Here is a 16237-nt window from a genome sequence, read left to right as displayed (position 1 = left end):
TAATCTTACCTTGTCAATGATTGTTTTTTTTTAATAATTAACCAATCTGTCAAAAGTTGCTGATCAATAATGTTATTGACTGTTTTCATTTTGAACGTTTCTTCTTTGATAAAAAGAAATGCTAAAATTAAAAACTATTAATACTAAAAAAAATCTCTTATGTAATTATTATTATATTACCATATAATAATTATTAATTATTACCACTTGAAACAACAATTCAAATTAGTAAAATGGTACTTTTCTAATGAAATTACAGTAATTAATAATTAAGAATTAAAGATGCAAAATTCAAACGAAAACGAGTGGAAAATTAAATTGATTGAACAATTGAAATATTTTTCATCGTATTAAAATTTTTAATAAAATTAATATCAAATAACAGTTGATTGTTGGTGGTTTTTCTTCAATGCACTGTGCTTCCTTGATTTGAAATCGGCTCATCATAAGTTTTTGTTGAAAATCACTTTCAAATGTACAATAATATCATTTTTTCAATTCACCGCTTAGTAGATAACCTTGGCAAAATTGTTCAAATCTCAAACATGCAATATCATTGTTGAATAGCCTCGATTTTATTTTATTTTTTACATTTTGCATAATAAAAATTGGACAGCTGTTTTGTTTGTTTGTCAAATCGAATTCGAAATAAAGAAATCTTCCAGATGCTAGGTGAAACAGCTGTTGTCGTTTTAGGCTTTTCGTCCAATTTCAGTGCAATTAGCTGAAAATGATTGACGTGCAAGTTTCAGTCACAAGAACAACCAACTGCCGCAATATCAAAAGGAAAAGGAAAAGTAAAAATTTAAATTATGAGGAAAAGGAAAAATTACTTTTAATTAATTATAAAAAACATCTTTTGTTTTTTATTTCAATAAATTTTTTCTTTGTTCTCGTTCAGTTGATCAATAGTGGAAATGTCTGATGTTGAATGAATTGAAATAGATTAATATCAAAAAACTTCATTTGACCTTGCAGACAGTTTTGAGTTTACTGAAAAAACAACGCAAAAATAATTTAAATAAGACAAATTAAAGTTTTTTTTTGGTCTTTTTCCCCATTTTTTCCAAATATGAATATTTTCTTTTTTTCCCTATTGTCTCTTTTCTGATTTTTTGCCAATTTCTTCTTCCAAGCAAGAAAGAAGGAGCTAGTTAGCTATAGTCTGGTGTGATGCAATGGAAATAATGAGCTCCAGACATGTGGACATGCGAAAACGACATCTGCGACATTGTTTCAACTGGCAGTTCAAAAGGTCGCACGGAAAACACGTGCTTGTTGTTAGCCTTACCGATTCAGGGTCATCGAATTGCTGATTGGCTGATTGGTCCTCTTGCGCCATCCCATTTTCTGTAGTCTTCTTTGAGCCTTTGTCTCAGTTTACGTCAGCGCCGGGACCGCTGGACGCAGGCCAGCTCAGCCGATTGTTATTCTCCTCTATTTGAGATTATTACTTTTTTTTCTGTATTTTAATTCTTGACCGACAGCATTCAGACAAGATTGTCCAGTCGATGCTTGTGGACATTGGATATTCACTGTGCAAAAATACGATGAACTATTTGAATTACAAGCCAGAAGAAGTGAATAATAATGACTCGACAACTCTGACCACCATTGCTGCATATTCCAATCCTATTCGCACTACAGATTTCACGGGAAATTATTTTTACGAACCGACAACCACAACCACACCACCAACAACAACAATGTTACAACCAACGCAACAGCAGCATTATTATGGTCATTGTATGAATAATAATTCCGATTTTATCAATTATAATCAAAATACAAGTGAAATGAAAGAATATCTTTTCTTCAATGGAAATGAGAAACAGCAAGATGTTGGACAACATTTGGATAACAACGGCGGCTGTTCAACGTTTCTACCCCTTATCAACAACATCTATCAAACGTCCCCTACAGTGTTGGATGAAACCAGTGGATTGTTGTCGAATCATAAGAATTTGACTTATGAAAATAGTCCGACTTCGAAGATGACCGTTGTAAAATCGAGAACACCGAAACGTCGACAAAATAAAAGAAAAGATCCAAACGAACCGCAGAAGCCCGTATCCGCATACGCGTTGTTCTTCCGCGACACTCAGGCAACTATCAAAGGCCAGAATCCCAATGCCACGTTTGGTGAAGTGTCGAAAATTGTCGCCGCCATGTGGGATAATTTAGCTGCTGATTCCAAGAATGCGTACAAACAGAAAACCGAAATGGCCAAGAAGGATTATTTGAAACAGTGCGCTGCTTATAGGGCTAACTTGTTGTCAACTGGAGGCAATGTCCAAGTGCAAGTGTTTCAGCCGGACATTGCCGACGATTATAGCCCACAGATGAATAATTCACAGCTCGTTCAATCTGATCAAGATCGTGTGGATAATCAAAATACCTACGCCAATTTCGGCTCTCAAACGCTTGCTAGTCTCATTTCACAATCTACCTACGCCCCATCTTCTCACTACATCAATTCCAACGATATTGGTCAATGACAATTTTTTACAAACAAACAGTTTTTCTTCTACCCGGTAATTTCCATTTTATTTTTCATAACTGCGTTATTATATTCACTTGTTTGTTTGTTTTATTTATAATAAACAATTTTATGTTGCATGGATTTGTTGTTTTATATTATATTTGAACTTAACTACACGTATGAATTCAAAATGTAATACAGTAATAATTAATTATAAAGCACTATACGTACAAAATAGCTGATAACATGCAAGCAGCAATCGTAACAGCTGCATTAATTAATAAATAAATAGCATCATTTCATCTTCTAGGTGACCTTTAATACCAGATGCTCTGGAGCATGGTAAATGTTATATTACAAAAGCTTACCGCTTGTCAGATGTTCAAAATTTTTTTTATTACATCAATTTTGTTCATTGCATGCATGTTCCGCTTTTTTATTTCAAAGAACTACAACCGTTTTTTCACTGATTGTGTCAAAAATATAGGTAAACCTTAAATATATATCAAGGTAATCGATGAATGAAAGTCAAACTTTTGAAAACTCAAAAGGTCAATAAAAATCATTGAGGAAGCAGTTAGAATTACGTCACAAAAAGTAAGTTACAGTTGTACATTAATAAACTTACTGATTTTTTTTGAAAAATTTATGCAATATTATTTATTTATTTTAATGTTTTTACTGTTTAACGATTTATACCTAAATAAATTATGATTATTATTTTTTTTGTAAAATGAATAAAATAAAACAGTGACAAAATCCGTTTTGTTTAAAATAAAGTTTTAACACTATTAGCATTTCTTATAATTAATAACAGTTAAAAAAATATTATAAATATATCTTTAAAAAACACCCGAAAAAAATGTAATGCAAACTATTCAATTTTGTATATTCTGTTAAGTTAAATAAAAAGAAGCAAGGATCAATAAATGGCGTGAAATAACATCTGAAATAAATATATTTCAGGTTATAAATTTATTATATTATTATTCAAGTAGAAATAAACATCTATTTTGTAATTATTTTTATTACTGATTTTGGTAAAATTAACTTGAGCTTGATTATCTATTTATGGTAGCACAAGTAAATTCATTTTGGAAGACGAGGCACGTACTACTGTTAATTTTTTTGTTAATTTTATAATTATTACAATTTCTGAAATAACATTTAAATAATAGAGCAGTTTTCCATATCTGTATTTTTATAGGAACAGCTCACTTGTTATTCATACGACTGAGGTAAGTCTTAATGCTTATAACTTTGAAATTTTTTGTAATGCATGAGTTATATACCAGATTTATATTTTATTATACTTCATAAGTTACAAAGACACGTTATTTTGAGAAAAATGTTCTATTACGTCGCGTCAGCAAGCTACTAATCCAAACCGCTAGAACTTATTTAAATCATATTTATTAACAGTGTTGGCTAGGTTTAATAAATAATTATGTATCTGTTATAGGTTTTGGTAATAATGTTCTAATATTTCTCTGCATAATGTTTTTTCAGCGGATGCATACCTTTGAAATTATGGGTTTGGAAATTAGCTAAATTGTAAATGTATAAAATGAATCACTGCCTCGTCTGGTTATTGTAATATTCCTTTGGTTTGAATGTTAAAAATATTTTATCTTTAATATATATATACGAGCCTTATATCTTATTTTATATATTATGTTTTATTATTAAATTTATCGTGCATCATAGCTACCGATTTTAACTTAGTTTTGTCGCAGTTAGACTGTTTCAAGATGGCACAATTGGGTCCACCAGCAAGATGGTTAAAATGCCCTCGCAAAGGGGATTTGGTTGCAGGTACGTTTTTCCTAAAGTTTAAATTTTCACATGTTGAATTGTTAAATGTTTCAAAGTTATATTTTCAGGAATTTTTTTGCCATTCAAAACTCCACTTTCTGCCCAATACAATGACTCTGTGCCAGAAGAGCACCGCTTTACGCCAAACATGGTTTTGCAGAGCGAATATTCTGATAAAGTAATGACGTTTATTGTTTTTGAAATTAGAAGAATTTTGAGTTTTATTTATGATGAAATTTCATGAATACATTTTTAGACAATTGGACTGTGGATTGATTTGACAAACACTACAAGGTTTTACGGCAGGGATGAAATCGAACGTCACGGTGTCGTTTACAAGAAAATAAATTGCAAAGGGTAACAGTTAGATTCATTCGCATACAGTATTTATTGCATTTGAGATTGTCAGGTTTGGAGAATGCCCTTCACAACAAACCGTCAATGAATTTGTGAATTTATGCCAAGAGCATTTGGAATTAAACCCAGGCAGCATAATAGGTGTTAGCTTTTATTATAAAGGTTTATCTAATTGAAAGATTTTAGCTGTTCATTGTACCCATGGTTTCAACCGCACGGGATTTTTGATCTGCTCATATTTGGTTGTTGTGAATGACTGGAGGTAAGTTTAGCGACTTTTCTTCAATTCACATACTTAATTGAAGCTAAATTTTCTTATCTTAATTTTTCATGAGAAAAGGAAATGCTATTATTTAAGAAATTTGTGAAGCTTACGTCTTTTTTTAGCATTGATGCTGCTGCTAGCGAATTTGCACGTGCACGCCCACCTGGTATATACAAGCAGGATTATTTAGATGAAATTTTCAAGCGATTTGATGAAGAAGAGGCAACGCCAATAGCACCAACTTTGCCAGTTTGGTCAGGGGGTACGATATTTATTAATGCCATTCTTACAAATGTTTTTACTCATTTATATTTCAGTCGAGGAGGAAGAGACGGGTGAAACTTCTGGAAGCGTTAAAGTTGTAAATGTTAATTTGAAATAGATAAGTTGAATAAGAAGTAGATAAGAGTTTCTTTCTTTTCTAATTATTTAAGGCTGCATACGCGAACGGGATACCCAGTTCAACCCAGGTAACAGATCATGATACTATACGTCGCATACAACAGTTCTGTGGCAATATTTGTCATTACGATGGGTAAAAACTTATAACATTATCGTCGTTTCATATTTTACAAATTTGTGGGGATCACATTAGAATGTATACATGGTTTAGGAAAGCGTTTCCAGGAGCACAGCCAGTGTCCATGGATCGCAATAATATCAATTTATTGGCTCAAGAATTGTATAAAGTTAGTTGGAAAGCTGATGGAACTCGGTAAACAGTATATGTAATAATGCTATTCTTGTTAATAATTTTTGATTTCAATCTTAGATACATGATGTTAATTGACAATGAAAACGCCGTTTTCATGATCGATCGTAAAAATAATATTTTCTCCGTTCCTGGATTAAGCTTCTTCCTGCCCGATTTATCAGCATCACCGAAACAAACTTTAGTGGATGGCGTACGTTCGTTAAATTTAATTCTCAATAATAACAAGTTTTAACATATCACCTGGACTTTATGAATTATATTTTCAGGAACTTGTATTAGACAAATTGAATGGTGTGATATATCCACGTTACCTCATTTATGACGTTATGGCCATCAATGTAATATTAGTAAAACCTGAGGAGCTATATTGCTTTTCGTCGAGCTATAACTTAAGAATTTTAGGGCACATCGGTGGTGAATCTTTCTTATTATGATCGAGAAAGGATTATTCAAAAAGAAATCATTGATCCTCGCAATCTGGCTCTTCAAAAAGGAAAATTAGACAAGTCCAGGGAACCGTTTGGCGTTCGTCGAAAAGACTTTTATGACATATCCTGTGTTGAAAAGGTGAAAAGACTTTTTTTATAATTCAATTATGAATTTTTTTCTCATAACATTAACTTCTTATCTATTCTATTAACTTTGTTATTGAAGAGAATTTGACTGTCATTAATAGTGGTGTTTCACTGTTTGTGCGAAAAGTACAGTATATGAAAATTAATCAAATAATCAAATATACGCTTGTTCTGCTTTTTATTTTTAATCCATGAAAAAAGGTTAATTTCCATACTGGAGATAATCTAATAAACATTCTGGAACGTAATTAATTTATTGATTTTGCGATGATTTGATTAACTCACTTTCTCATTGATGATGTTGATTAATTGACATGATTATTGTGGGAAAGATTTATTATACGAAAAAAAATATTTTCAGCTACTTGGTCCCAAGTTTTTGGAAGCTGTTCTCCACGAAACCGACGGAGTTGTGTTCCAACCTGTGAATGATGTATGCAAAAAAGAATCAGTGTTGATTTTGTTATTTCAACTTGACTTTTCGTTTTACACAGCCTTACAGAGGTGGAAGTAGTCCGAAACTTTTGAAATGGAAGCCTCCTGAGTTGAATTCAGTCGATTTTTTGTTGCATATTAAAAAAGACACTCGACCAGGGTGAGTTATTTTTTAGTAAAGCTTTTGTTTTTTACAGTTGTAACGAATTGTGCAATTTTATAATCTTGATTTTAAATGTGTAAACTGTTTTTAAAAGAATATTCAGTTTTTATATGTGATGATTTAATTTTCAGTAGTCTGGGAACGTTGATCGGTCATCTCATGGTTACTGGTTTGCACGCGCCATTTGATTACATAAAGGTAAATTTAATTCTTAACGCGACTTAAAGGAAATTCTTTGTACATTTCGTGCATTATGTATAAAGTTTATTAATAAATTATTTTCAAATTTTCGTGATGATTTCATTTGGATAAGTAAAATATTGCAGTTTTCCAATGCTGACACAAGGTACCGTAATACAAAAAAGTAAACAGCGATTAATTTTGAAAAAAATGGCATTGTTATTGATAATAATGTGACTAATAATAATCAGATATTAGGTGATGTGAAGAGCCACGTGTATATTTTACTTTGGTTTAAATTTGTATAGTTAAAGTGGTTGTTATAATTGTATAAATAGAACAAATAAAAGTATTGAGTTGTTTGTTAATGAAATTGCAACTTTACTTTCACCTAATACACTTTTGAAAATGTTTTTATTTTGTAAAAATTGATTTTACTTACCAATTTGATGAACTCGTTTTGGTTGTTTTGGTGTGAAAAAAAGAAATTCATTTTTCAGATGACCAAAGATTTGATGAAATACGATGGAAAAATCATCGAGTGTACTGTGGCGGATGGAGCTTGGAAGTTTCTGAGAGAACGGACAGATAAGGATTCGCCCAATTCTTATCAAACTGCTCAAGGTGTGAATGGTCAAATTATTTATCATTTCGTTGTACTAAATATCAATTTTATGTAGATCAGTCGGATTGTTGATTTATGCAAAATTATTTTTGAAATAATTAAGTTGTGTTTAAATTTAATTGTAACGTTTTTAATTTAATAATTGTATCCCATTCGATTTTTTTTCTTTTTAACTATGCAATGTGTACTGTAGATTTTTTATTGGTTGTCTAACATGAAAATGGTAATTGCATTACTGTAGAGTTAGTTTGGAATAGTATGCTAATGAATAATGAAATAATTTTTAAAAAAGACATTTTTTAAATTAGGATAATATGCACAAAGTAGTAGTGATAATAATAATAACAATAATAATTTTTCTTGCATAATCTGTATTTTGTGGGGAAATTGTTGAATTTTTATTTTTATTATTAGCGGTGAAAGAAAGTATCCGTTTTCCGGTCACGCAGAGCGATTTGCTGAAATTTGTGAAAGAACATTCCTACCGACCTTTTTAATGTGATACGATATATTGATTGTCGATGACGAAATTGCAAGTTAACATTTTGATCGTGCAATTAGCTTTGTCATGCTTTTTTTAATAGTGATTTTTCACAATAATTTTACATCCAAGTGAAGTAAAAAAGCAATATTGTAGGATAGTTTGAAAAATAAAATTTAGCAGTCATAATGCGCAAAAAAAAGAAAGAAAGATTTGATTTAATGTGTAATTTGCAAAGAAGGGAGAATTAATTGATCGCTTTGACAGCAATAATGAAAATGATTTTATACAATCGAAAGAATTGACAGACCGGCGGTTAGTGGTTGGTTTATTGATTGACAATTATGATAAAAAGCATCGATTGACCACAGAAAGACTGGAATAGGTTGTGACGACTATGCTGATGACCGGCGCTGGTTTGAGCTGGGATTTTCTGCTGGCAGATTGTGTATGCCAAAAGTGGTTTTCCGGTTAGTTTACTGTAATGTAGAATAGAATTTCCGTATTCAAAAAAAAATTTTACAATTCACATAAGTGAATAAAACGAAGTGTAATTTTGATACATTGACTTATCAATTCAACAGTGGTCGATGCAATAGTGCAATTTTTGCTATCGACTCAAAACTTGTTTTCTTCAAAAAAAAACATCAACAACAATTCCTATACATTTCAAATTAAAGTTTATTCCTTCGATGTACTGTAAAAATAGAAACAATACAGTCTGTTACAGTACTTGTTTTCTTTTTGTTTATTATTCATACATTAAAATGCATAATTTAATTAAAAAAATAGAAACACAATATCACAAAATATTAAAAATTAATAGTATGAAAATAAAAGTTTTTTTTCATCAAATCTTGCAGTTGTTGATGCTGAAGAGAAACGAAAAGTTGATAAATATGGATATGAATTGAATTTTGAAGTTGTTTTATGTATTTTGTTCTTGAAAGAAAACATGTTTGCGATAGGAGAATAATTTTGAACATGTTCGTGTATGATTGATGATATGGAAGATAGGGAAAACATGTTTCGCGTGTGATTTCACCACCATTTTATATTTGAGTAAATAATTGAAGCCCGCGGATGGATTTGACATGCTAGCCAGGCGAGAGCGTATTTCTGCGGTTGTTTGTTTTATATGAAGCTTGTAAGTGAATAAAGATTGCTAATTATGAACAGCGATAACTTTCTTATTGCTTGAATTTCGAGCAAACGACTGGCGTCGTTATAAGATTCCGCCGCCTCGTAGAAAATGATGCCAATCCAAAGCGTCAGTTGTCTTATTATACTGCGCCTGCTTCACACCAAGCATATATAATTTTGCTTTGAAAAAGAATGAAGAAAAGGGGAAGAAAATTTTAATTCAAAAATTCGATTTTTTTCGAATATGTTATGTTTTTACAATTTTGAATATTTCAAATGACCCATAAATTTGTACAACAACAGTAATAGAAATTGTTGGTGGGGAAACAATTTCATTTTCAAAAATAGCATTTTGTGTTTGAATCGGCAGCGCTTTCTTTGCATTGTGATCATCATCATCAGTTGTTTGTCGAACAACAATTTGTTTACGTCATTGTCAAACACTGCTTTATTGCAACATTGGAAAGAAGCGGAAAAGCGACAAGCATTGCTCTGTTCTTCTGCTGTTTGCTTTATTGCATGTCAATTTCGTGGTTCAAATTTTATAAAATTATTTTCTTCTTCTGCAAAAGTCTATCATAAAGAACAACAACAACAATAATAATAATAATAATTTACTTATTAATTTGTTTATCGTCATTTGCACGTAAAAGTAAAACTAAGAACAGTTTTTCTTCAAATTCTTTTCACCGTAACAATATTATTTAAATTTTCCCTAAATCAATAAAATGGAAGTGTAGTTTCTTCAAATATGATCAATACTGAATCGTAAATTGCCATTTTGTCTGGCGTAAATTGGACATCAATTGTCATAAAAATTTAAATTTTCAAATTTATTTCATCTGAAATGGTAAAAAATTCTTTTTCCTCTTTTTCAAAATTAAAAAAAATCATTTTTCACATTCTCCACTATTCAATTTGACCAAAAGTAACTGATGGAAATGAAATTATTCAACACAAATGACCATTTTCTCTGTATAGTTGAAATGAAAAAAAACTGACCAGTAAATTTACAAAATCAATGAATAAAAAATGTCAAGCGTAAATTTAAACGTACTGATTGGTTTTTTTTCACTCTAAAATTTTACTGCCGAATATTATTAAAAAACATAAAAATGTACTTTTGTCTTTCATCCACTACATTTCGTGCTATTAGCGTTGTTGGTCTAACAACATTTTTATTAGCATAAATGTGTCGCTGTGAGTGAATGAATAATCAAATTACAACATAATGGTCAAACTCATTTTAAACCAAATGAAAATTTACTTGCTCAATTGAACATCTATGAAAAATGTACAATGCTAAAATTCTCATTTCATTTTTCAGTTTTACCCAACATGATTACTGTATCTTCTCAGCTCTGTTAATCATTAGTATATTCACTCGTCTTTTTTACTAAGAGATCAACTTTATTTATCGTTCAAAAAAAATAAAATCATCATTTTTCACAATTGTATTTTGTTAAATAATTCAAATTCACTTAATGCTTTAAAAATTGAAAGTCGACAAATGATAAATTTAAATAAAATTAATTCTGTTTTGCTTTGCAATATGTAAATTGTCAAATCGTAAGTTGAACAACAGTTGCCTGTAGGTTGGCAACGGCCAGACAAACCGCACAACGAAAGTCAGCGAACGTAGAGGTGAAAGAAAACAAATGTCACACGCGAATGAAAAACATTTCACCAAGAAGCAACACAACAACAACTAGGTCGATCGATCATTCAACCTTGAGACACAAAGCTACAGTAAGACGTTTTAATTTTTGAACAAATTTGTGCATTATTTTGATTGAAATAAATATTAAAAACGAATGTACATTTTTTGCTTTTATTTTTAACATGTTTTCAACGTAGAATAGTCAAATTGTTTACGACGACCCCCGCAGTTGTCGACATGTAAAGTGCGTTCAGGTTTGATGCGTTCGCGTTGTGCACCACGGGGAGAGAGGAATTTCAGTTTGTGACGGCCCCTATTGACGATTCGTGCGAAACTGTGCGGTCCGCGGGAGAAAGTTCGAGCTTGTTGCAGATTACAGTCCTGAAAGTAAGCAGTGTGTTTTGATGTCGTGATTGTTGTTTTGTTTTTAATATTTTATTTATTTATTTATTTATTATTGAACAATATTAATTTGCCCGTCAGTGTCCGATTTTGTTGTTTTCAATTGCTCTCTGCGCGTTCTGGTGATTCATCGCTGTTGCATTTTTAGCCAGTGCTTGAATTTCGCTCGCCCTTGTGCAATGTGCACGTTGTTCAGATTAAGTTTATCAAATTCACTTTCAAATTGATCATTTCTGTTGAATTTATTCCAACAATAAAATAAGCTAATCCCCTCCCCCTAGCCGTCTTCCATCCCTACACAAACACGACAGCTGTTTTACAGTATTCGTTATTGTTCTTTGTGCTTTAGTTAATTGTTGGTTGTTTTTTTTTCTTGCAGCTCCCAGAAGTATAAAGGAGAATCGTCTGGTTGATTTGTGTTGTGAATATATTTTCGTGGATAAAAGAACAGAATGACCGAAAAGGAAGACATAGTTCAACGCGCCAAATTGGCAGAGCAAGCGGAACGTTACGACGATATGGCCGCGGCCATGAAGAAAGTCACCGAAACTGGAGCTGAGCTGACCAACGAGGAACGCAACTTGTTGTCCGTTGCTTACAAGAATGTGGTCGGTGCACGTCGCAGTTCATGGCGTGTTATAAGTAGCATTGAGCAGAAAACTGAAGGAAGCGAGAAAAAACAGCAAATGGCTCGCGAATATCGTGAAAAAGTCGAAAAAGAATTGCGCGATATTTGCCATGATGTTTTGGTGAGTGTGTTTGTCTGTTTTTGTTTGCTTCTTCTTTATTGTCTGCTGTGCAGTTTTGCTTCATTTTTATTCTACACATTTTATTCTCTATTTATGTTTCGTGAAATTCTTGTTCTTCTGATGTGTAGAATATCTACATTCAATACTGCATGAATGCAATTTATTTAGTTGTAAGCTGAGAAAATCAATCAATGAGCTTTGTGTGCTTGTGTCTCTGTCTGTCTTTATTCGTGCTCTTTCCCATTTACTACGTTATTTATCTTGTTGGTCTTCATATTCTCTCGTTCATGCTTTTGAAGTGCCTGACAACAGTTGTTTTCTTCAGGGCTTACTGGATAAATACTTGATTCCGAAGGCGGCTACACCAGAAAGCAAAGTTTTCTATTTGAAAATGAAAGGCGATTATTACCGCTACTTGGCTGAAGTAGCGACTGGCGATGACCGCACTAGTAAGTAGTTTTTCGTTATTACTTATTGATTTTTTTTATTTCATTCATTCTAGAGCGTTTTTTTGTCGATGTGCTTTTGTTTATGATTTATATTTATATTTATATTTATATATTAGTACTTTGATTTTATTTTAATGAAATGTCCTTTCTGTTTTTTTCTTTTCATTGAGTAGTTTTTGTTGTAATCATCTGTCCGAACAGTGCAAAGCATTGGCTATTTATAACAATTGGATGCAGCTGAATGATATATATATATTTTTCTTTCTTTCTTTAGATATAGTCGAAAACAGCCAAAATGCTTATCAAGAAGCTCTTGACGTGGCGAAATCCAAAATGCAGCCTACTCATCCAATTCGACTTGGTTTAGCTTTGAACTATTCGGTGTTCTTTTACGAAATTTTGAATTCGCCAGACAGAGCATGTCAGCTCGCCAAACAGGTAAGTGATTCAGACTTTTTTTTATGATTTACTTTTTTTCTAACAATGGTGACTAGATGCTGTTTGTGTCATTCATTAATGATGACTCATCTTTTATGTTTGTTTGTCAACGCAACTGTGACAGTTGAAATTTTAAGGCTTTCGATGACGCCATTGCCGAGCTCGATACATTGAATGAAGATTCGTACAAAGATAGCACTCTTATTATGCAGCTACTGAGGGATAATTTGACTGTAAGAAGAGAAAGTTTTGATTCCATTTATGCTGCATACATTTTCATATTTCCTATTTTAGTTGTGGACAACGGACGCAGGTGGTGATGAAGGCGAAGGCGGGGGTGATCAAGATACAGCCGCTGGGCAGTAGCTTTACTTATCACTTCACACCTTATTTGTCGTCATGTGTCTGTAAAATCATGAGATTTATTTTTGTTTGGCCTGAAACTGTTTTTTTTCTCCAAAATTTATAAGAAATCATCATCATCATCATATCTGTCGCCTTGTTTTGCCGATATTATTTTTCCATTTCAATTTTTTTATATTCAGCTTGAGTTTTCAATTCTATTATAGTTTTTGCTTTAGAAAAAGTTCGTCAAAACACTCGATTTCTTTTCTTTAGTGTCCCTATTTTAAAAAAAAAAATTTCATTTCCTATGCTAAATAAATAGCAGTTCGTTTGTGAAGTATTTTGAATGTTTATTCATTGAGGTATCTTTTTTTCTGTCTGCTGGCGTCGTTGAGTTTTTTTGGTAATTTCTTTGTCTTATTATTTATATTACACTACATTATTCTATTACGACTACACTGACTGCTGCTGCAACTGCTACTCCTGCTGCAGCTGCTGTCGCCACCGCCGCCGCCGCCGCCGCCGTTATTATTACTACTACTACTACCACCATTATTTATTATCATCATCATAATATTCTTATTATTACACTACTACTACTACTACTACTACTACTACTATTATTATTATTATTATTATCATTATTGCTGCTGCTGCTCTTATATGCTCTAGTCTGGTAAAAATGATGAATTATTATTATTATATTGTGCTAGAAAATCTTGCCTCATCACTGGAAGGTATACGATAATCGATGAATCATTTCTTAGGAGAGGAACGCTCGTTTTCCATGCGTCATCATCATCATCATCATCATCAGTATACTACTATTATATGACTATAATTATGCATTGAGAATGTTGTCCAGTTTGAAAATGAGTAAAAAAAAATTTCTGGCTTTTTAATTTCACCTCGCTCTTTTTTTTTCTTGTGACAAAAATAGAATAATGAAAAATTTGCATGTTCACTTTTGATTGGTCGCCAGTGCGGCCAGAGCTTTGATTTCAGATAAGTGTCGAGTGACGTGAAACGAGTTTTGTATTTTATCGTAGACGCCGATCAGAGCGTCGATCGTTTTCCCTTTGACCTTGTTTTGAATTGTCGGCGAAGAAATTTTGAAAAACTGTGGCATGAACAAAGTTTCTGGCGAATTGAGAAAGGTGTAAAATTTTTCCTCGAGAAAAAAAAACATTATAACAACAACAACAACAAACTAGAAGAAGAAATTGATCTTACCAAAGATGAGTTGAAATCGGGGGATGGCAGTTGAAATGATTGTCGCTGATCGTCCGAATTGTTATTGTCCAGTGCTTTCTTGTAAGCTTCGGTCAGACCAACTTTATTCAATATATAATTAGCCATTTCATTGACAACATTGCCAAGATGAACTTCTATCTGAAGTAGAGAGAGAGAGAGAAAAATAAAATTGCCGTCATTGAAAACACACAGGAATAGAATTATTAACGATTTGATTGTAAAAATTATAACCACTCAACTCTACCTGAGCTTGTAACATCTCGAGCCTCTGATCGCTGAATTCATACATCGCGACGGCGCTGTGGACAGCATTGATGCAGTTGAGCATGTACGTAGCAAAGTCGACTGGAGAAAGATCGGTCGAATACATTGTCAACGTTTGCAACATTGGATCAATTACAGAAGCGAATACTAAACTGTAACAGCGTTTCTTGTCGTCGGCGTGGAGTACGGTAGTTCCGGACGGTGTATGCAGAACATCTCGCAAAAGTTGCAACAACTCCGACACGCCTTGCACAGGCACGAGATCGCTCTGGCACGCGTGGAACTTTACATGAACGTGCGGTCGATTTTAATTTAATTTAATTTTCAAATTCTTCTCTTATATCTCTCACCTTTTTCAAAATGGAACAAACTTTTGTATTCAAGCAATTTTGAAACAATTTCATCGCCAACTGTTCGCAATCGTCCAAACAAGAACGCAATTCGGACTGTTTCGACAACTTTTCTCTATTTTCACAAAAATCAATTATTATTATTATTATTATTATTATGAAATTTGAATAAATACCCGACGGTGGTCAAATGGAAATGGAACATGACGTACAATTGGTAGAGGATAACCGGTCCCAATGGTCTCGCTAAAGTTTGTTCTGCTCGAATCTGAAGAGAAAAAGAGAGAAAAATGAATACTTTTATAATTAATAACACGATAAAATATTATTTGAAAAAAATTACTTTGAATGGACGTGACAAACCGTCCGTGATTTTCGAAAGTGCCAACGGGATGTACTTTTCCAAAACTGAACAGCAAAACAATAAAGAGTCCAGATCAAAAATTGAAAAAAAATATATTTGGTGAAAAATAAAAAATTACCGCTTTTGTCGCACAACTTCAACAAGCTCAACAGGAGCTCTTTTTCGTTGACCGTCGCTTGGTGGATCAAAGCGAGCATGTCGCCGATGTAATGCAATGGATCGTGTGAATAGGATTCAATTGGTTTGATTCGACTGTCCGAGCCTGAATATGCAAATCAAATGATGATAATTCACAATATATTGCATGAATAAAATATACTTTTGGATAAGGAATCGATGAAAATGTGTATGAGAAAACTTCTACGCGCCGAACAAAATTCTTCCAACGAATATCTACCAAAGTACAGTATACTCGAACGAACCAACTGACAACAACGACAATTTGAAATAAAATCAACTCACTCAAATATTGTGCAACGCTTCTGCATTGTCATGAACGCTTCGCACAGTGTCAAACCGATGCTGACCGTTTCCGAAGTCATCCGACGGCACTGGGCTTCAAAGCAACAATACAAACCATTTTTATTATTGTCAAATTTCAAAAATTTTTCATATACATACTTTGTATGAAATGATACAACGTGTCGAACGCTGACCGCATCACTTCGGCCATATTTTCCACAATTGACAGTCTGTTGAACAAGGGAGAATAACAGTAAAAATTTG

The 16237-nt window shown here is 32.6% G+C and overlaps 4 protein-coding genes across 4 annotated transcripts; 3 read left to right on the top strand and 1 right to left on the bottom strand.

Annotated features, from left to right (window-relative positions):
• The first annotated feature begins 1511 nt into the window (after positions 1-1511).
• Tsp_02610 (thymus high mobility group box protein TOX) lies at positions 1512-2498 on the top strand. Its single transcript, XM_003378888.1, has one exon. The coding sequence runs from the start codon at positions 1512-1514 to the stop codon at positions 2496-2498; it is 987 nt and encodes a 328-aa protein (XP_003378936.1).
• A 1735-nt stretch (positions 2499-4233) lies between these two features.
• Tsp_02609 (mRNA-capping enzyme) lies at positions 4234-7667 on the top strand. The gene is made up of 12 exons (XM_003378887.1): positions 4234-4297; positions 4366-4475; positions 4554-4654; positions 4707-4816; positions 5547-5634; positions 5692-5824; positions 5901-5972; positions 6037-6201; positions 6571-6642; positions 6704-6804; positions 6939-7005; positions 7488-7667. Exons 1-12 carry the CDS (start codon positions 4234-4236, stop codon positions 7665-7667), a joined length of 1263 nt encoding a protein of 420 aa, XP_003378935.1.
• Positions 7668-11177: 3510 nt separating this feature from the next.
• On the top strand, positions 11178-13610 carry Tsp_02608 (14-3-3 protein zeta). The gene is made up of 6 exons (XM_003378886.1): positions 11178-11283; positions 11678-12047; positions 12373-12496; positions 12771-12934; positions 13072-13167; positions 13229-13610. The coding sequence occupies exons 2-6, from the start codon at positions 11751-11753 to the stop codon at positions 13298-13300; spliced, it is 753 nt and encodes a 250-aa protein (XP_003378934.1). The 5' UTR covers positions 11178-11283; positions 11678-11750; the 3' UTR covers positions 13301-13610.
• Positions 13611-13864: 254 nt separating this feature from the next.
• Tsp_02607 (conserved hypothetical protein) lies at positions 13865-16184 on the bottom strand. Its single transcript, XM_003378885.1, has 11 exons — positions 16133-16184; positions 16029-16067; positions 15630-15773; positions 15511-15555; positions 15324-15415; positions 15169-15262; positions 14985-15080; positions 14778-14944; positions 14513-14671; positions 14245-14450; positions 13865-13952 (listed from the first exon to the last, which is right to left on the bottom strand). The coding sequence occupies exons 1-11, from the start codon at positions 16182-16184 to the stop codon at positions 13865-13867; spliced, it is 1182 nt and encodes a 393-aa protein (XP_003378933.1).
• Between the last annotated feature and the right edge of the window lie 53 nt (positions 16185-16237).

This window comes from Trichinella spiralis (genome assembly GCF_000181795.1).
Source record: "Trichinella spiralis strain ISS 195 chromosome Unknown Scfld2, whole genome shotgun sequence".
NCBI classification, from domain to species: Eukaryota; Metazoa; Nematoda; class Enoplea; order Trichinellida; family Trichinellidae; genus Trichinella; species Trichinella spiralis.
The sequence above is the reverse complement of the archived record's forward strand: the minus strand, read 5'-3'. Positions and strand labels throughout refer to the sequence as shown.